Raw genomic sequence first — 16949 nt, forward strand, 5'->3', positions numbered from 1 at the left:
GATCAACTGGTAACCTAGAGATGAGGGCCCTCGGTGATTTCACCAATCTCTTGCTCAATGTACCTTATGTCAGTAGAGGCAATAATAAATGCCCGCTGCCTTTATTCACCCTTATTAATATCACCACCATCTTCAGTGTTCACCTTTTATTATTGCTTTCTTGCAGGAGAGAAAAAACTAGAGAACAGTGGCAGTTTGCCTTATGGCAGTTTTATACTAACACTGTTCTGGTAACATGGCAGGGTTCATTGCCATTAGAACTGAGCAGAAGGCAGGATAGATATGTACCTTTAGAATTAGGCAAAATCTCACATTTGGCTCATCTGCAGCATCAATGGAGCCAGGAGCACAGTGGAGAGCTGCATCCATCTGGTAAGTCCATTGTGATGGAAGGGGAGAGGGAAGGGAAGGGAAGGGGCTGGGGGGGGGGTGCAGATCAAGGCCCCTGCGGTGAGGGAGGGAGGGAGGGAAGGAGGGAGGGAGTGGAAGTGGGGCTGGAGCAAGGGCTGGGGAAGGCACGGCCTAGCTAGGGCAGGGCACAGCACGGCAGGGAGCCACAGCTCAATTGGGGGGGGTGGGCTCCTGCCGCTGTGCAGACCCTGGGACAACATGGGGCCATGTGTCCCTGGATCTGCACAGGCCAGGGCAGGCTGCTACTGCAGGCTGGGGCCAGGGCAGTGCCAGGCCCTTCCCAGCAGAGGGCTGGGCCAGGCTGCACTCAGGGGAGGTGGTGGTAGCACTAGAAGCAGGGCTACAGGGGAGGGGGGGAGGCTGCACCCACCCCAAAGTTTGCCATAGCCCCCAAGCCCCCCTCCAAGCATCACCACCTACCCCAAGTGCAGCCTGGCCCATTCCCCGCCAGGAAGAGCCTAGCACAGCCCTGGTTCCAGCCCACAGCAGCAGCTCATGTTGCCAGGCCCTGCACACAAAACTGGAGGCACACGCCCCCATGCCCTCCTGCGGTGTGTATAGCAACAGGAGCCCCTTCCCCCCAGTGAGCTGTGGCTCGATCCCGCACTCCACTCCAGCTGAGCAGCCCCTGCCCCAGCCCCACTCCCTCCCTCACCATAGGGCTTCGATCTACACCCTATCCCCCGCTAACACCCCCTTCCCTTCCACAACAGACTTACCAGCCAGACACTGCTCTTCAAGCTGCTGAGCTGCGTATTTGAAATTGGATTGGTATTAGCAAATATGCCTCCTTAAAAATCGGTTACTGGTACCAGCCCAATTGGTAGCATCTCTATTGGTGCATCGCCATCACAAAACCTTTATCCAAGTGAGCTGCAACTGCTATCTTTGAACTCAAGATGCAGAATTGCAATAAGAACCGAGGTGCTTCTCAGGACCAAGGGGACCAGTAATGAGAGGAAAAGTATAAAATGTGCCTTCAGTTTCCTGAACCCTAAATATATCAAGCAGCAAATTGGACAATTGAAAAAAATTGGGAACTGAGATTACAGATCGCTCAGCATCTAGACACCCAATTATGAAAGTTTTCACTATTTTTTTTTTCAGAACTCATTTTAAATCACCCCCACCTCTGCTTATAAACTGCAATGGGATTTTCACATTCATCTGTGGATAGTAAACTGTTCAGCTGCACTGCTTCTGAAATCTATTCTGGGAACAAAACTTTCAGAGAAAAGGGAAAATAAAAGGGAGTCCAGCTAAATACTCATCATCAGCCAAACAAACTGCGTAAATACAAAAGGGGGTTACACTGCAGTTAACTACTTGTATGTGCCTATTCCTTACAAAGCTTAGGAGCTTCTGTTTCAGGGTTGCTATTTTGATTCTTCCATGACAAAGTTGGTTTAAATAAAACAGCCATCATCTACTGGCTATGAAGTGCTAAGAAAACCTCTCCTTCCAGACAACTGCATTCTGTAGCTGTCAGGGGTACCCCTATCAGTCTGCTCCTGGCATTCTTGCCATATCTACCTGACACTGATGTATGGGTCTAAGCAATTTAACTATGCAATTCGTCTAAATGCATTTCTAGCACCCTTACTCTCAGCCTCCATCCCACTCTGAACCTGCCCCCCCACACTCCCCATCCAACACATCAATTTATAGTCTCTCTAAAACCACCCAAGTAACAACATCTAATCAGATTTACAGCCCACCATGTGCAATCCACAGGCTGACTCACTCCTTTAAGTTTAAGCATTACAAAAGGTCTTATCTACAGGTTTCTAGCTGCCTGGTTCTGGTATTGCTTTGAGTGTCAGAAAAGAAAGACATATCTTGTTTGTACTGGAAGAGAAAGGGTGAATACCAATGAAGGAGACAAGCCTCTGGAAGCTGGATATCAATGCTGGCAGAGACCAGTGGGAGGAAGAAGTAAAGCTTCTTGCCCACAACCAAAACACATTTTGCATAAATGCAGGCGCAAGAGGGCGCAAGCCAGAACTACAGCTCTCACCCTATCATCATATTACTCCCTTCCTGGTTACATTTCTATTCCTGATAGATGAGATCTCCAAGCCACAACCTAACTTTCTATTACAGAGGGCAGGGCTCTGCATGAAACCGTCCAAAAGAACTGGCATGTAGCATTCAATATTCTGAACAAATTTCAGCTCAGCCAGCAGTGACCAGTTGTTACTATAGCTAGCAAGCAAGAGAACATAAACACCCGGTGAAATGTTAAACAATGTCTTTTTAAAAACTGTCCAGTGATCACGTGTACAAGACAAGAGCATCTGTGAAAACACAGCAGCATACAGACAGAACAAATGGTTCCTCATTTAGATCTGCCGAGGATCAAAAGGACACACCTGGAACCACTTCATCCAGCAGCCTGCTGGGTAACCATGGCCAAGTCAATTGAGTACTGTGCCTCAGTTTCTGCATCTGTAAAATGGGTGTGACTGTTGCTTGCCTCCCTTACAAAATGCTTTGAGGTCTTCTACTGAAAAAGATATACAAGAGTTAGATGTTGGTAACATTGGTGTTGCCTCAGAAGATCCTTTTGGGCCATGCAATTATATGATGGCCCCTGCTTTCAGCTGAATTTGCCACAAACTTTGCCCAACACTTTAAACTCATCACCTTTAATTGTTTCCATTACCTATTTGCTCATGTGAATTACATCTTCCCTCTTACAGTCAAGAAGGGCCTGCCAAGTTAACAAATCTCATGCTAATGGTCTCAGCTTTCCTGGCTTTGTAGCAGAGTATAGAGAACATATGCTAAAAAGGCAAGAGTTACACCAGGGAACAGAGGCCCACTGCACATGAATTTGGGGGGGGGGGGGGGAAATCACACACACACGGACTTGCATTGCCAAATATAACCCAGGAGGATCAACAGAAACACAATATATTCCACATTCACAAGGCTCTTAACATTAAACATGCTCCTTGCTCAGTACTGCTTTCTTTAGGTGAGAGCCAAAAAAAGAAAGAGAAAGAAAAAAAAAGTGTCAAGTGTTCACTTTAAGCAAGTGAGGAAAAGAGCTATTTCTAGTCAGCAGTTTTCCCATCCAAGTCGTTATAGCACCCGATTGATGACCTAGGGACAAATGAAAAACCATGACTAGCTTTTCATCTCTTGTTCACTAGTGCTATGGAAACAACACAAATAGTCCCAATTTGGAAAGAGCACTGCATATGGTCCAACTAAGCTGTCCCAACCAGGGGACTGTGCGAAGCTTCAGTCCCTGATTCAATTCAGCAGAGTTTCAGCTCAATTCAGTGGCCAAATTTCCAAATCCGAATTGAACCAAAGGACCCTTTAATCTCTCCAAATCTATTTGGAACCCTCCAAGTCAATTTGGAGAGATTTGGCGATTCAGACGTAGATACAGCTTTAACTGTTTTTTCCTACATGCCTCTAGGTAGTAGGGGCTCTAAACACTGTGGTGCTGGGGCAGATGTAGTGTCCCACAGAAGCACGGGGGGGCTCCCCAGAGTGCTCGGCGGCAGAAGCACTTCCAGTCTACTTCCTGGTCCACGCTGGAGAGCTCCTGTGGGGCACTCCATCCGTCCCAGCACCACAGCAATCATAAGCCATGCCTGCTACCTCAAGGTGTGCAACACAAAAACACAACCTTTTAAAGCTGTGTCTGTATCTGAATCAGCATCAAATCTTCAGATTCGGATTCCGCCAAATCAAATCAGGGACACTGATCTGAATCAAAGGATCAAATCACTGTCCCTGATTTGGGTAGAATCCAAATCTGAATCAAGTAGGGCCCATTTCACACATCCCTAGTGAATGCACCTTTTTCTAGTACCTCTCAATGGAGGTACTAGATTTAATGCACATTTCCTAAATTTTTGGAATATAAACTTCATTGCTGAACAACAAGAAAGATTTCTACACCTCCTTGCCTGTCTGCCATCTGACACCACCAGGGAAGGAATCCTGCTTGATCTGTACAACAAAGCACCTCAGAAAGACACTCATGGACCCAGAGGAACAGATTTCCTGCTTCAGCTTCCTCTGTGCAAAAATGAAGTTTACTTTCTATATATGGGAAATTTTTACCATCATGAATTTTCCCTGAGCCTGACGAAGGGTGAAAGAACCTAAACGCTTGCAGAAAAATATCATTATTTTTGTTGTTACAATTTCTCATTTGGTCTAATAAAAGGTATCATCTCTGAACCAAGAGTTCTAGATTTTTGTATTTCCTAAAGCACATTAGACTTGCTTTCAGTCAACAGTCCAGTCCCTTCCATCTCAACAGTGCTTGTCCATCCAGGTGGAAAAGTTAGCAACTGCATGTACCCCCAGAAAAAAAGAGCTAATTGAAGACAGAAAAATTGGAAATTCCCTCCTGTTTCTTCCCTTCCCACCAACACCACGTCCTCCAGGTTTCAGCCAACTCCCTCCCCAGGTTTTGCCTGCATAGTAAGCATCAGTACAAGCCCATACATGTCTGTGAATATAAAGAACCCTCTTACCAAGCCCAGCAGGATGAGCAGATGATGAATTCCATTCTAACAGCGTTAGTAGCAGGGGATTTCCAAGAGGACAACCATCAGATGAAAGAAAAGCAAGAATGATACCTTGGACCCTATGTTGGGCCAAAACCTCAAGGAAAAAAAAAATACAGGAGAGGTACTCTAACGAGGTCTCAAGGATCTACAAATGACACAGGGATGGGTGGGGAGGGAAGAAAAAAAACCCAAAATAACCACCCTTCTCCAAATTTCAGCAAAGCAACTCCTCCTGGCAAGGAGAGAAGGAAACAGAGATGTATTCTAGAAAAAGGAGCTACTCGGATTTCTCCTGTGCAAGAGAGAGTTGTTCAAGAAAAAGGAAAGTGCAGCCTGCCTTCTTTTATCTGCCACAGCAGCTGTTATCAGTAACTTTCCCAAAGTGTACTAAAATTGCAGCCTGTTGTTTAAGGACAGACTGTTCAGAAAAAGCAACGCTCACTGCTCCTATCAGAAATATTTAGCAATACCCCCTCAACAGCCCACTTTGGAACCAGATAAAGGGTCATTCCCAGTGCAGAAGGTTATGGTGCCAGCGGCAAACTGTGTTCTTTGCACTCTTCCAAACCCAGAAGTCGCCAGTTCCAGTGAGCAACGCCCTTGTGAAATTCAAAATATACATTGCATCCTTCTGACATTTTTCCATTAAACCCCGCCATTCCCTTGCATCTCTACAGTTTTCAAATGGTCACTACAAGCTTGTTCTTCCTTCAAGGAATTCCCGGCCATTTCTCTGCTTATTGCTCAACTGGAAAAGATCTCTGGGTAAAGAGCTTTCACCTTGCAGAAAATACCTGAAATGACAAGGAAGTAGCTCTGGGGGGGTGGAGGCGATGGAATATAGCTTACAGTGGTACAGTGAGCCACCAGATGCATTTCTTTATACCATCTACCAGGTGCCCAACTGTCTCCCTGCTTTAATGGAAGATTTCCTTTGCTCAGCATTAGAACTTGCACTTCCCCTACATCTACAACGTAGTGGAATAAGCTCCCAAATGACAAATATTTGTTTTTATTTTGTGGCAGCAAAGCAAACAGTAGTAAACTCATGTTGCAAGTACCATGCTTCCAAACATGGTCTGTTCTGTTTAGACATGAGAGGAGTGGGACTGTGAACAGATATCTACTTCACCACTTCTGCAGAAAACTAATCCAGGGTAGGTAATATGAAAAGATGGAAGTCTTAACTTTAAAATGCCCAAGAAAGGCAAACAGTTAAACTTCCCCTGTCTTCTAATATCAGTCTTAACAGAATATCACCCATGAGTGCTAGAAGCTCTTCTACCCATACATCCCCTCCTCCTTCCCCCCTCTCCTCCTAGCAACCTTTTAAAAACAAACCTTAAATGACATTTAAGGAAAACACACACACCATGCTTGCTAGTATGCAAATAAATGTAAGGATGGCCTAGAGTCACTCTTCCAAATATACTGCTTAGATTTAATGCAAGTTTCTGTATTTGAATATTAACTGAGCCAGTGCTGCCCCCTAGCGAGAAAAAAGTATCCATGCCTAAACAACTGGTGTTAACTTCTATGCCCTCTTAGTTTTTTCCTATACAGAAGTGTGTACTTTACTTCCCCCTTTTTGCTGGAACTCCTTGTCTTAAGTCAGCTACTGCTGCTATCTTTTCCCTTAGATGGTGAATTTTCAGAGTAGAAGCTACAAGTCCACAGGCTGCAAAACTATCATCAAAAGGATGTACATAAGTGCTCCATGCATGCTTTACGTACAGCACTTTAATTTAAAACACTTTTTATAGACTATAAAGTTATAGCGTTCTTAAACATGGCAGAAGTTCAGTGATTGGTGAACTTTAATGCCTCATTTAAACAAGGGTTAATTTAAAGCACTGTACCCATTTTTTAATTGCTGCAAAACTGTGCACTTCTGTTAAGTCACGGCAATAGAGCACTTTAAAATGGCAAAATATGTGACTTCTGTACACACCTAAAAGTTTCTGCAGAAATGCTCCATACATGTTCTACAGCACTTGATATCATACCAACTTATGTAAGCTCCAGAGATCAAGGAGTCCCTTTGTGCTAGGCACTGTACACACAATTGAGAAATGGGTCCTGCCCCAGATAGTTACAAAGTATATGATGCAGCAAAAGGTGGTTACAAACAAAGGGAGCATAGGGGAACACACAATGTGTACATGTGCCACCTAAGATAATCTTGTTGCATGACCACATCACTGAATGTCATTAGCTGTCCTACATAAAAACAGCAGTTCACTAAAGGAACCATGTCTTAAAGTCACACTACCAATTTTGTATACTTATAATTATGTTCCAATTAGCATGAAGATATTTCAGAGACAACATCAAATTTACTGAAAGCAACTTATTATTCAAAATAGTTAATATTTCTCTGAACCACAGGTAGGAAAAATTCAGGCAATGACATGTTATTTAAAAAGATGTATCCACTTAAATACAATACTAGCAATGACAAAGTTAAGCAGCAAAGACATTCAAAAGTTAAGGCTGAATTATCCAAACACAAAGATTTCTTAAACCTGAAGAGCAAGGAGAAAAATGATCCCTTCTGTCCCAACACCTGCAATCAAGCTAATAATTCAAATAGTGGAACTGATATATTTTAGGCTTAAGACAAAAACTCAAAAAAAACTTAATCTTTGGTTTACACAGCAAGGAAGGAAAATTTAACCCCAAAGGGATTTCCCAACAGGAAATTCCAAGCAAGTGAAAAGAGGAGTTAGGACCCAAGTTTGAACTCAGTCTCTACTGCAGTGGGTGATTTGTGCCAATGTACCACCTTTTACATCATACATGCACTGGTCACTTTATCAATGCTGAAAAAAAAACCCTTATGCTAATGCTACCAGTTAACATTGAATACTCAACTCGATAGGTAATTAAATGACCCAGCTTTATTTCAAATATTAGAACTGTACCATGTACCGTATAAAAATAAATGGTTTTCGTTGAAATCTCTTCTTACTGCCTCCATCATAATTAGATTATCTTTGGCGAGCAGGCACTTCTCACATACACCCATGTTACAAGATGCATCCCGCTCTAGTAAAACCAATGTTTAGCACATCCTTCAGAAAAGAAAAATAATCTACTCGAGTCCTGCTCTGCAAAGCATCTGAAGTGCTCAGATAGCAAGCAATACAGAAAACATAACATGGGGGGGGGGGGGGAAAAAGGAAACCACCATGATTTGACAGCAACATAATCAAAGCATACATTACTCTATATTTTCACACCTTCCTACAGACAGCAGGGTCAGGGGAAAATCTCAGAGCTAATCAGCAAGTCAATAACAAGCTAGTCTACAGTGAATACAGCTATTCCCAAATAAACAAGAACTATCCTTGTAGATGAAAATTACATGAAGATTAAAATATGCATAATACTGATCTTACACACCTCTTACCAATTCAAACACAAGGCTGTACTTCTCATGTGCACAGAAAAAGCTCGTCATGTAAGCCACCCATGATAACCTTTATCTGCTCAACAGAATGGAAATCATAAATATATAAAAATTTATTGAATATATAAAAGTGCTCCTTCCTGTAATGTCTATTACTTCTAATCCTTACTTCTTTCTAAAGCACCTGTCCCCATGTTATTCAAACAGCGAGCTTTCTAGGACAATTCCTGCTAGGATCCAAGATCATTCCCGTTTTGTAGACAGTGGTGGCAGATAACATAACAAGAATGGTCACCTCAGGTTACAGCAAAGGAAGTTTAGGTTAGATATTAGGAAAATTTTTTCACTAGGAAGACAGGAATAGATTACCCAGAGAGGTGGTGCAATCTCCCTCACTAGAAGCTGTTAAGGCCCAGCTAGTCCTGAATTGAGCAGTGGGTTGAACTAGATGACCTCCAGAGGTCTCTGCCAACCCTAATTTTCTATGATTTCTATGAAATGCAGAAAAAACACACACACTACAAGGCACAATATAGTAATAGACAACCTCATGAACATTTATTGCTAAAACAAATGGAACAAAACAGCTAACTGCATTCTTTCTATACATAAACAAAAGTCCACTGTACTAGTACACATCTAAATCAACATAAGCACCTCCTTATGAAGAAAGTCATAACAAATTCCACTAATTAAAACTTGCATGGAAAAAGTTTATCCAGGTCTGATTAACAACACAGCAAAAACTGCAAGTTATTCACACTACCACTCCCCAAAATGAAATTTAAACCATCCCTGGGGCATTGTTATAGTTAGGAGTTTGTGCAAGCAGCTGCTGGAATTCATTCCAAGTACTCTTAATGAGGGTGGGGGAGGAAAAGGAGGAATATCATTATTTACTGTTTGCCACTAACTTTAGACTCAAAAAAGAAAGAAATTCAGGCATTTAACTTAATTTTTGTTTGCAACTCATCTAGATCAATTTTATTATAACATAAGATGACCTTAAATTTTAAAATGCTGAAAGGTTTCACCATAAAATGTGTTTCATATAATTCATTCTAATCCAATACTGGGGATGACTAAGTATGCATGATCCCATTGTTTTAATTAGACACAAGGAAAACCAAATTTCCACATTTCAGTGTATTACTTGGTGTTTTCTTAGGTTTTAGGTGTTCAGTACAACCTTAAGATGCCTGACAGGCAAGCATTCCTTTTTTACAGCAGAAAGAGACACCAGCACAATAGTAAGTCTGCTTGCAATATTAGAGAACATACGGCTGAACATTTCTGAAGTCTCTGAACTTGTAAAAAAAAGATGCAAGTACATGGGTCAGAGCACAGCAAAGCAGAACATGTCACTTTGTACATACGTTGTTGCATGTCTGCTGGCCTGGAGGTTGGAAAGCCTGAACCTCAGCCCTCAGCCCAAGATCCCAGCTGGCAGCATCCAGCAGAAAATCTTCAGATTCAATGAGAGAACACTCTGTGCACTTGCAAGTTTCCATTGCTGCAGGCTGATTCCGTTCCCTAGAAATCATCCAAAACACCCCAACCTATCATAATGAGCGAATCCATGTAGAAGCATTGGCAATGAGGTGGCTGCAGAGGGAGCTGTTAGCTTGTTCTCCCAGCTGGATAACTGGTGAGCCATGGAGTCAGCTTCTAAGAGAAAGCAGATTACATCATGCTGGAGTGATAGACTAATTCAGCATCCAGTGCTTGGTTTCACTTGTCAACAATGACTGAAAGATCAACAAGTGGAAATTTCTGTGCAGCTGGTGGGAGAAAATAAGGGCCTGATGCTTTCACTTGAGAAGAAAAAAAACAAGGCCTGCTCCTTTGCAGCACCAAGAACCCTCACTGGGCATGAAAAATATTGAGCCCCTTAACAAAAAGTGCTGCTTCCACCTTAGTGTTCCTTCACCATTGCAAAAGGTGGTATGTCCCAAGATTTCTCATCAAGCAAGACTGGTCTGTACAAAGGATGGGTTCCTTCTACAGACAGTCCTCGGACTTATGACACAATTGGTTCCTGAAAACCGTGTTTGAGTCAGAACTGATTTTCACATAGGAAACAGTTATAAATGGGGCACTGTTTCCTGAATGAAGGCCCAATACCCTATTTTCACCAAACAATCCAGAATTTTGTACTCGATCAATTATAGATGAGTATTATAGCTACGTTAATGTATTTATATTGTAAATAGCAATCATATTGATTTGGAAGAACTTCTTTGAGGTGACTTTGCTGGACTTTTTGAAGAGCTCTTGGCTCAAGTCTTCTCAGGAGTCCTGGCTGCAGGTTTTTCTGGAGTCTTGCCAGCTTTTGTAAACAAAGCGTCCAAGCAAATTTGAACAGATGTTCTCCAGGGAGATAGGCAACACGCTGAACTTGTTTGCTGGTGGGGTGTGGCGTGGCGTCAGATCAAGCATTGTAAAGTCAAAACTGTCATCAGAAAGTTGAAACAGGGTGTCAATTTATAAGCGTAAGTGTGAAACGTCGTAAGTCGAGGGCTGCCTGTACTTTAAAGATTCTTTCTTTGCTTTCCAATTTAATTATTAACACCTCTCCTGGAATATCAATGATAATCCGTATCCTTACCTGTAAAATATTCTGACACTTAGGGAAGACGTGTCTGAACTGTAGATTGGACTATATATATTCTTTTTTGGGCACCAAACTCTAAAATATGTCAGGTATTCAGTTATTCCAACTTCTCTCTAAGCCTAAATCTGTATATAAAATAAACTATTCCAAACAGTAGATTTTACAACACCTTCAACTCTCCTATGAAATATGAACTTTCTTTTCTACTCAGGAAAACTTGTGCAATCTTTTCTCCTATGCCTGAAGAAAGGTGCTCGTGTCCCAAAGCTTGCAATTAAAAATTTTTTTTGCAAAAATTTAGCTGGTCAAATAAAAGATACTAACTCTACCACAGGTTCTGAAATTCTAACAAGCAACTTTATACATATGTTCACATCTCCAATCTCCTTTCAATACCCAGTCCCTACCAATAATCCCAGGGTTCCCTGTAGTTCAGTGGTAGAATCCTTGTCTACCACAGAGGAGACCTGGGTTCAATTCCCAGACACTTCTATGACTAGTCATGGAGGCACCAAACATCTGGACTCAGCCTGGTCTTTGGATTCTGTCTCCATAGCCTAAAGGGAGGATGGAAGGACTGGGCAGCCTCCACTCCTCTATCAAAGGTATATACATTGAAAGTCTGTGTAGCCCTCACGCATACACCATGATCCAGGAGGATTGATGGTTGTAACCAATAATCCCACAAAGAAGTCAAGAGTTTTACCATGTCCCCTAAAAGGAAGTTTTCTAGCTTCCCAAAGTACACTTTCCAATTGCTAGTGATTTGACAAAGAAGGCATGCAGATATGATAATGATGGCCAGCAGTCTAAAACTTTTAAGAAATAGCATAGATTCATCTCACTTGTCCTCTTTCCTAGATTTTATGGCTCAAGCAAAAGGATGCAAAGTATTAATTTCAATGACAAAGCACACATAGATGGGTAGACCAAAAACACTCCCTTTTATATGCGCAATACATTTAAGAACCTCTAACTTATAAAAACTGGCTTTCCAACTTTGTGTAGAACCATCCCCAGTTCAAGAAAATCTGCTTTTTAGTTAAGTTGCATCAACAATTTCTTTCAAAAAGCCTATAGCACAACTTAAAAAAAAAAAAAAAAAAGACTGTTTTCTTTATTCTACTTGTGAAGCAAATGTGACAGCTCCATGACCATATACTCTCACCCTGTCCTCACTTAAACTTATAAACACTGTAGGTTTAATTAAGACGATTAACATTCTTCATATTGTGAGGTCCTTTTGTTCTCTTTACCTTAGTGCTGTCAGCATGTTATTAGTGATGTGATATAATCAGTGCAGAGTTACTGCACTATGAATTAGCACAAGTCTACAATGTTTGCACATTTCATCCATTAAGAATGGCTTTTATTTTGCCTCACATAAACTAAAAAATAAGTATTTTTAAAAGAATTCTGAAAAAAGAGCAGAGACTACAACTACCACTTCATCAAAATAAATATTGCTAATTTTGTCTTCCAATATTAAACAAATCACAAAATGGCCATATCACCACAATGTGACAGACCTGCTAGACATGATCTGGCTATTTTTTTAGTATGCACAAGTCTCAACCACAGTTGTCTGCAAGCTCAGAGGGATGTTACTACAGCAGTACTTTTCACTTGGCAGCCCCAACATGCTTCATCATCATCATCATCACCACCACCACCACCCTTTAGCTGAGGTATCCATCTGCTTGGATTCTCCAGCTCTGAGATATTATGCTTCTTCCATCACCTCCTTTGCATGTCAAGACACCCCTGTGGTCAAATCAATATAAAGTTATGATCTCCACCTTTTCTAGAAATCTAGCCATTAGCATATTGTGCAAATTAAGTACAAATTGACTAAAAACACCAAAGCAAGTATCCTTGCAACGTGCAATAGCAAGTGACAGAACTCAGCAACAGAGAAATGAGGTGGCTGACTAAAGGACTAGCCTGTATCCACTTCTGTCACTCCATCAAGCCTGAAAACCTGCAGCAGTAAAACTGGAGTGATACCCAAATACCACACTCACATCTCTAGGCCACAGATAAGGAGATAACAAGCTAGTACCTTGTTTACTAGTATGACACAGACTCCTCACAAAATTAAGATAGAAAAATCAGATGGAAAAGGGGGTAGACATAAGCCTGCTATTTTGCATGGAAGGAAAGAAAAATAGTCAATTGAAATAGGCTCACTCAAGCAATTTCCACCTGAGAACTGGGTGAATCTCACCTAATTATCATGAAAGGTGACTCAAGTGGGCTTGTCCTCATTTTTAGTATAACAAAGCAAAACTAAGGAGCCAGCCAGCAACGCTTCAACCTGATCTGAGGAACATGTAAAGCAATACCCCCCACCCCAAGACTTTAAGTCCCTACAGACCATCTCTATGTTATCAGGCAGATCAAAAAGACAGCCATGTACATCTATAGGAGTGATCTACTGACTACTCTTATCCTAAAAAATCATAGTGTCTTGGCAAAAGAACTGCTTAACATTTCCCTCATCCAAGTCCCAATTCCATGTTTTTTCTGCCAGAGACTGACAACAGAATTACTCTATGTCTGTGGCTCTGAAGCATCTAGATGTCACAAGTTCACATCTTCCTTGTAAGTGTATTCTAGTATTACAAAATCTGTTTGAAATACAGAATCACAAAATATTTGGACCTTACAGTTTAACACACCCAACTTGCACTAGCTTCCATGCATCTCTCATCTATTGGGAAAAACTAAAGCAGCAACTTCATTCAGGCTTCTTCAAAACAGGGCATTTGAGGGAACGTGCAACACAAATATGAAGAACATAAAAGGGCAGTGGCACAGCTAGCATTATGTAGTGCAGGACTTGTTCAGGTCATACAACTACTGGAATATCCCAGTATCAAATTTTGGCACCAAGCTGCAAATTTGCAGCATGGTACACAGTTGCACATTTGCTGTGTATGGTTTGCGGCATCACAAACAGGTTTGAGGTGCTGCAAACTACACATGTATGTTCGTCTGGATGCACCCCAACAAGTTGGGATGGTTTTGACACTATGCATTTCTATTTGAAATCTCTGAGTATACCTTGTGAATCCTGTCTGCACACCTAACAGTGCTAACATGTCACACTTGAAAAGATCTCAAAGCACCCTAGAAAGCCAGGACATCCTGGTTGAGAATTACTGATCTAAAAATGCACCAGCTGAAGCTTAAAAATGGAAATACTGGAAAGGCCAAGTGCAATGCCATCTTCATTAGTTTAGCATCCAAAGAGGGATTCAATTCTTCCCACCAGCATGCTGGAAAGGATTCAAAACAAAACACTGTGCGCTCAAAGCCACAGTACAAGCTACAAAGAATAGCCTCTCTGACGTCCACGTTGACTTTTTGTTCAGAAGCTCTTTCTACAGCAGAAGAGTAAAACACTTTCAGTGTATGCAGGGCAAATACTAGCAGTCATGTTCCTTTCAAGTTTACTTACTATTCTAACCATTGACAGTAAATGTGCACCCAATCTCATGTTCAACAAAAGCACAAAATGTGAAAGTAGCAAGATTCCTCACCTTAAAAAGTTTCAGGATATGGAAGCTCAGCAAAAAGCTAGAGCTTAACTTTATATCTGGTTTCAACTGTAAAGTTTTGCAAGGTCACAAAAATAAAAGCAAGTTGTGCTACTGACTGAAAGGAGCCAACTGAAAAACAAAACTAATGCTACTGGTTAGACAAGTCAACATTATATGTACATAATGTTGATTTGTCTGACCAATGGCATTAGTTTAAAATACACACCTTTAAAGATGTGTAGAACACTGTAAACTAAATAAGAGGTCAAGATAATTTAGATAGGACTTGTGTCAGCAGTCAACACCATGTGAGAGCAAAAAACTACACTGAACTGACAAACTTATAGCCTAGAAACCACGATGCCAACAAAACAGGAACTGTCCAGGTAATCTGACTGATGGAAATACCTGCCACAAATCAACACATGAAAGTCAGGGGAGAAGAGGAAAAAAAAAAAAGTCTCCCATTGCCTGAACAAGGGTGCACGTGCCTGAAAGCTTGCAAAGAACTTTTTCCAACAATTTGGTTGGTCCAATAAAAGATATCACATCAAACCAAAGAACCTTGCTTGCCAGGGGAGGAAAAATTAAGTTGTTTGGATCCTCAGAGATCCACATCACCTTCCTTTCAAATCTATCACGAAGATACTGTACTCAGGTCCCACCCAAACTCAAGGCTTGCCCATTTAACATTTTTAATACAGCAGGTCTACAGGCCTCAGTACAGGATTAGAACCACATTACCTTAGATGCCCCCCTGAACATTTAAATACTTTGAGACTACTTACATACATGGAATTCTCTTCTCATAAGAGTGGACCATATTTTCAAGATGCAATCTATCCTCCTATGGCAGAAGTAGAAGGCAAGTGAAGGCATTTTACTTGGTACACATGCCTTGGGGCAGATGGTGGGGAAGAGGCTGGCACTGTGCTGATACAACAAGAATCAGGCCCTTTGCAGCTCCCTTGTCATCCACCCCTGGACATCTTCTTACAAGTCAAGGCTGCAAGGGTACCAAGGATGTTTTGGGCACTCTGCTCAAAAATGTTGCTGACCCCTGTCCTATGAGATGCCTTCTAAGCAATACCAGAGCATTGTTTTAAGACTTCCTAAAAAGTGTCTTTAAGGACAAAAGTGAAGAGACCAGCAAGGTGCATTGCACTGGCCTCACCATCAATTCAATTCCTTTAAAGGATTCTGGCTAAATGTCATGCTCCCAAAAACAACATAACATACATACAACCATAATATAAATAAGTTCGAACAAAGTAACTGAACTACAAATATTATACTAAAAATAGAGCCCACCAACATAAAAACCAATATAAAATATAGTAGTAAATCAAGACAAATCTATAATATTGCTGTACACAGATCCACAATTGAGACAATGAAATCAAGTCTAATGTTAAAATTTATCATTCATATCAGTAATAAAGGATATTTAACCCTAATCACCTCAGCCTTATAAGCAAAAATTGCAAGACTGTTTACCAAAATTTGGTTCCGTTTGCTGTAAAAGCCAGACTACATTTTTCAAACGGAGAGAAATTTATCAGTTTCTCCATGAACAGTAATAAATAGGTTCTCCTTATGTCATTATATAAAGACAATTGCAAAATATAGTGGATGGCATCCTCCAAAACTCCTAGACAGACTAGGCAACATCTTTTAGCCCTTGGAATGGAAAATCTACGTCCAGCCAGAACAGTGGAAAAATCCCAGAAAGTGCAAAAGTACGGGAAAGAAAAGCTAACCAGGGTGACTGGAGAGGAAGGGGATGACCTCACCCATCCATTTATAACACTGTAGTTTTGGTCTCCTGGATATGAACCTTCTAAATGACACATACAAAACAAAATAAAAGCATGCGGCTCCACTAGTCTTATCCTGCACCTGACATAACTTCTAATCAATTACACAACAGCGCAGATCCACAGAGTCTCCTCATACAACCACAAGAAATAATGCTCTACTTCCTCCCATTCTCAAAACTCAAAGCAGCATCCCTTTTAAAACCAATTACCTTCACCATATGTTTGATGGCATGCAATCTAACTTTTGAATAGATGTGACAGAAACTAGGAATTTCTGAGTTCCAACCTCAAAACTTACCCAGATCTCCATTTGAGCCCCCCTCCCATCCTAGCTATTCACTTTTCCCCTTCTAGGAAATGGAGAAACCCTGACTTTGAAACTGCACTGCAGACGACATCGTGTCAAGTCTGCAAAGCACTATGAAGCTATGGGGTTGTTGGTTGTAGCTGTGTTGGTCTAAGGACACAGACAGACAGGGCTCTTTGGGGAGATGTGATATCTTTTATTAGACCGATTCAATAGCTGGAAAAAAAAATGTCATCTGCAAACTTTCAGGCACAAAAGGAAGAATGGTGTTTGTGCCTGAAAGCTTGCAAAGAACAATT

At 41.3% G+C, this 16949-nt stretch overlaps 1 protein-coding gene across 2 annotated transcripts in view; it reads right to left on the reverse strand.

The window, feature by feature from the left end:
* The window catches only part of MOB2 (MOB kinase activator 2), a 190395-nt gene that overhangs the window by 127852 nt on the left and 45594 nt on the right, over positions 1–16949 (reverse strand). The window contains exon 1 of one of the 2 annotated variants that reach the window (XM_090032459.1): positions 4917–4966. The exons of the other annotated variant lie outside the window; for it this stretch is intronic. Coding sequence (XP_089888585.1) covers positions 4917–4951 — 35 coding nt within the window. The 5' untranslated portion in view covers positions 4952–4966. Of the gene's footprint in view, positions 1–4916; positions 4967–16949 lie in introns of those variants that run through there. 2 annotated transcript variants of the gene reach the window in all.

This window comes from Crocodylus siamensis, chromosome 2 (genome assembly GCF_052110815.1).
Source record: "Crocodylus siamensis isolate JL-2025a chromosome 2, ASM5211081v1, whole genome shotgun sequence".
NCBI classification, from domain to species: domain Eukaryota; kingdom Metazoa; phylum Chordata; order Crocodylia; family Crocodylidae; genus Crocodylus; species Crocodylus siamensis.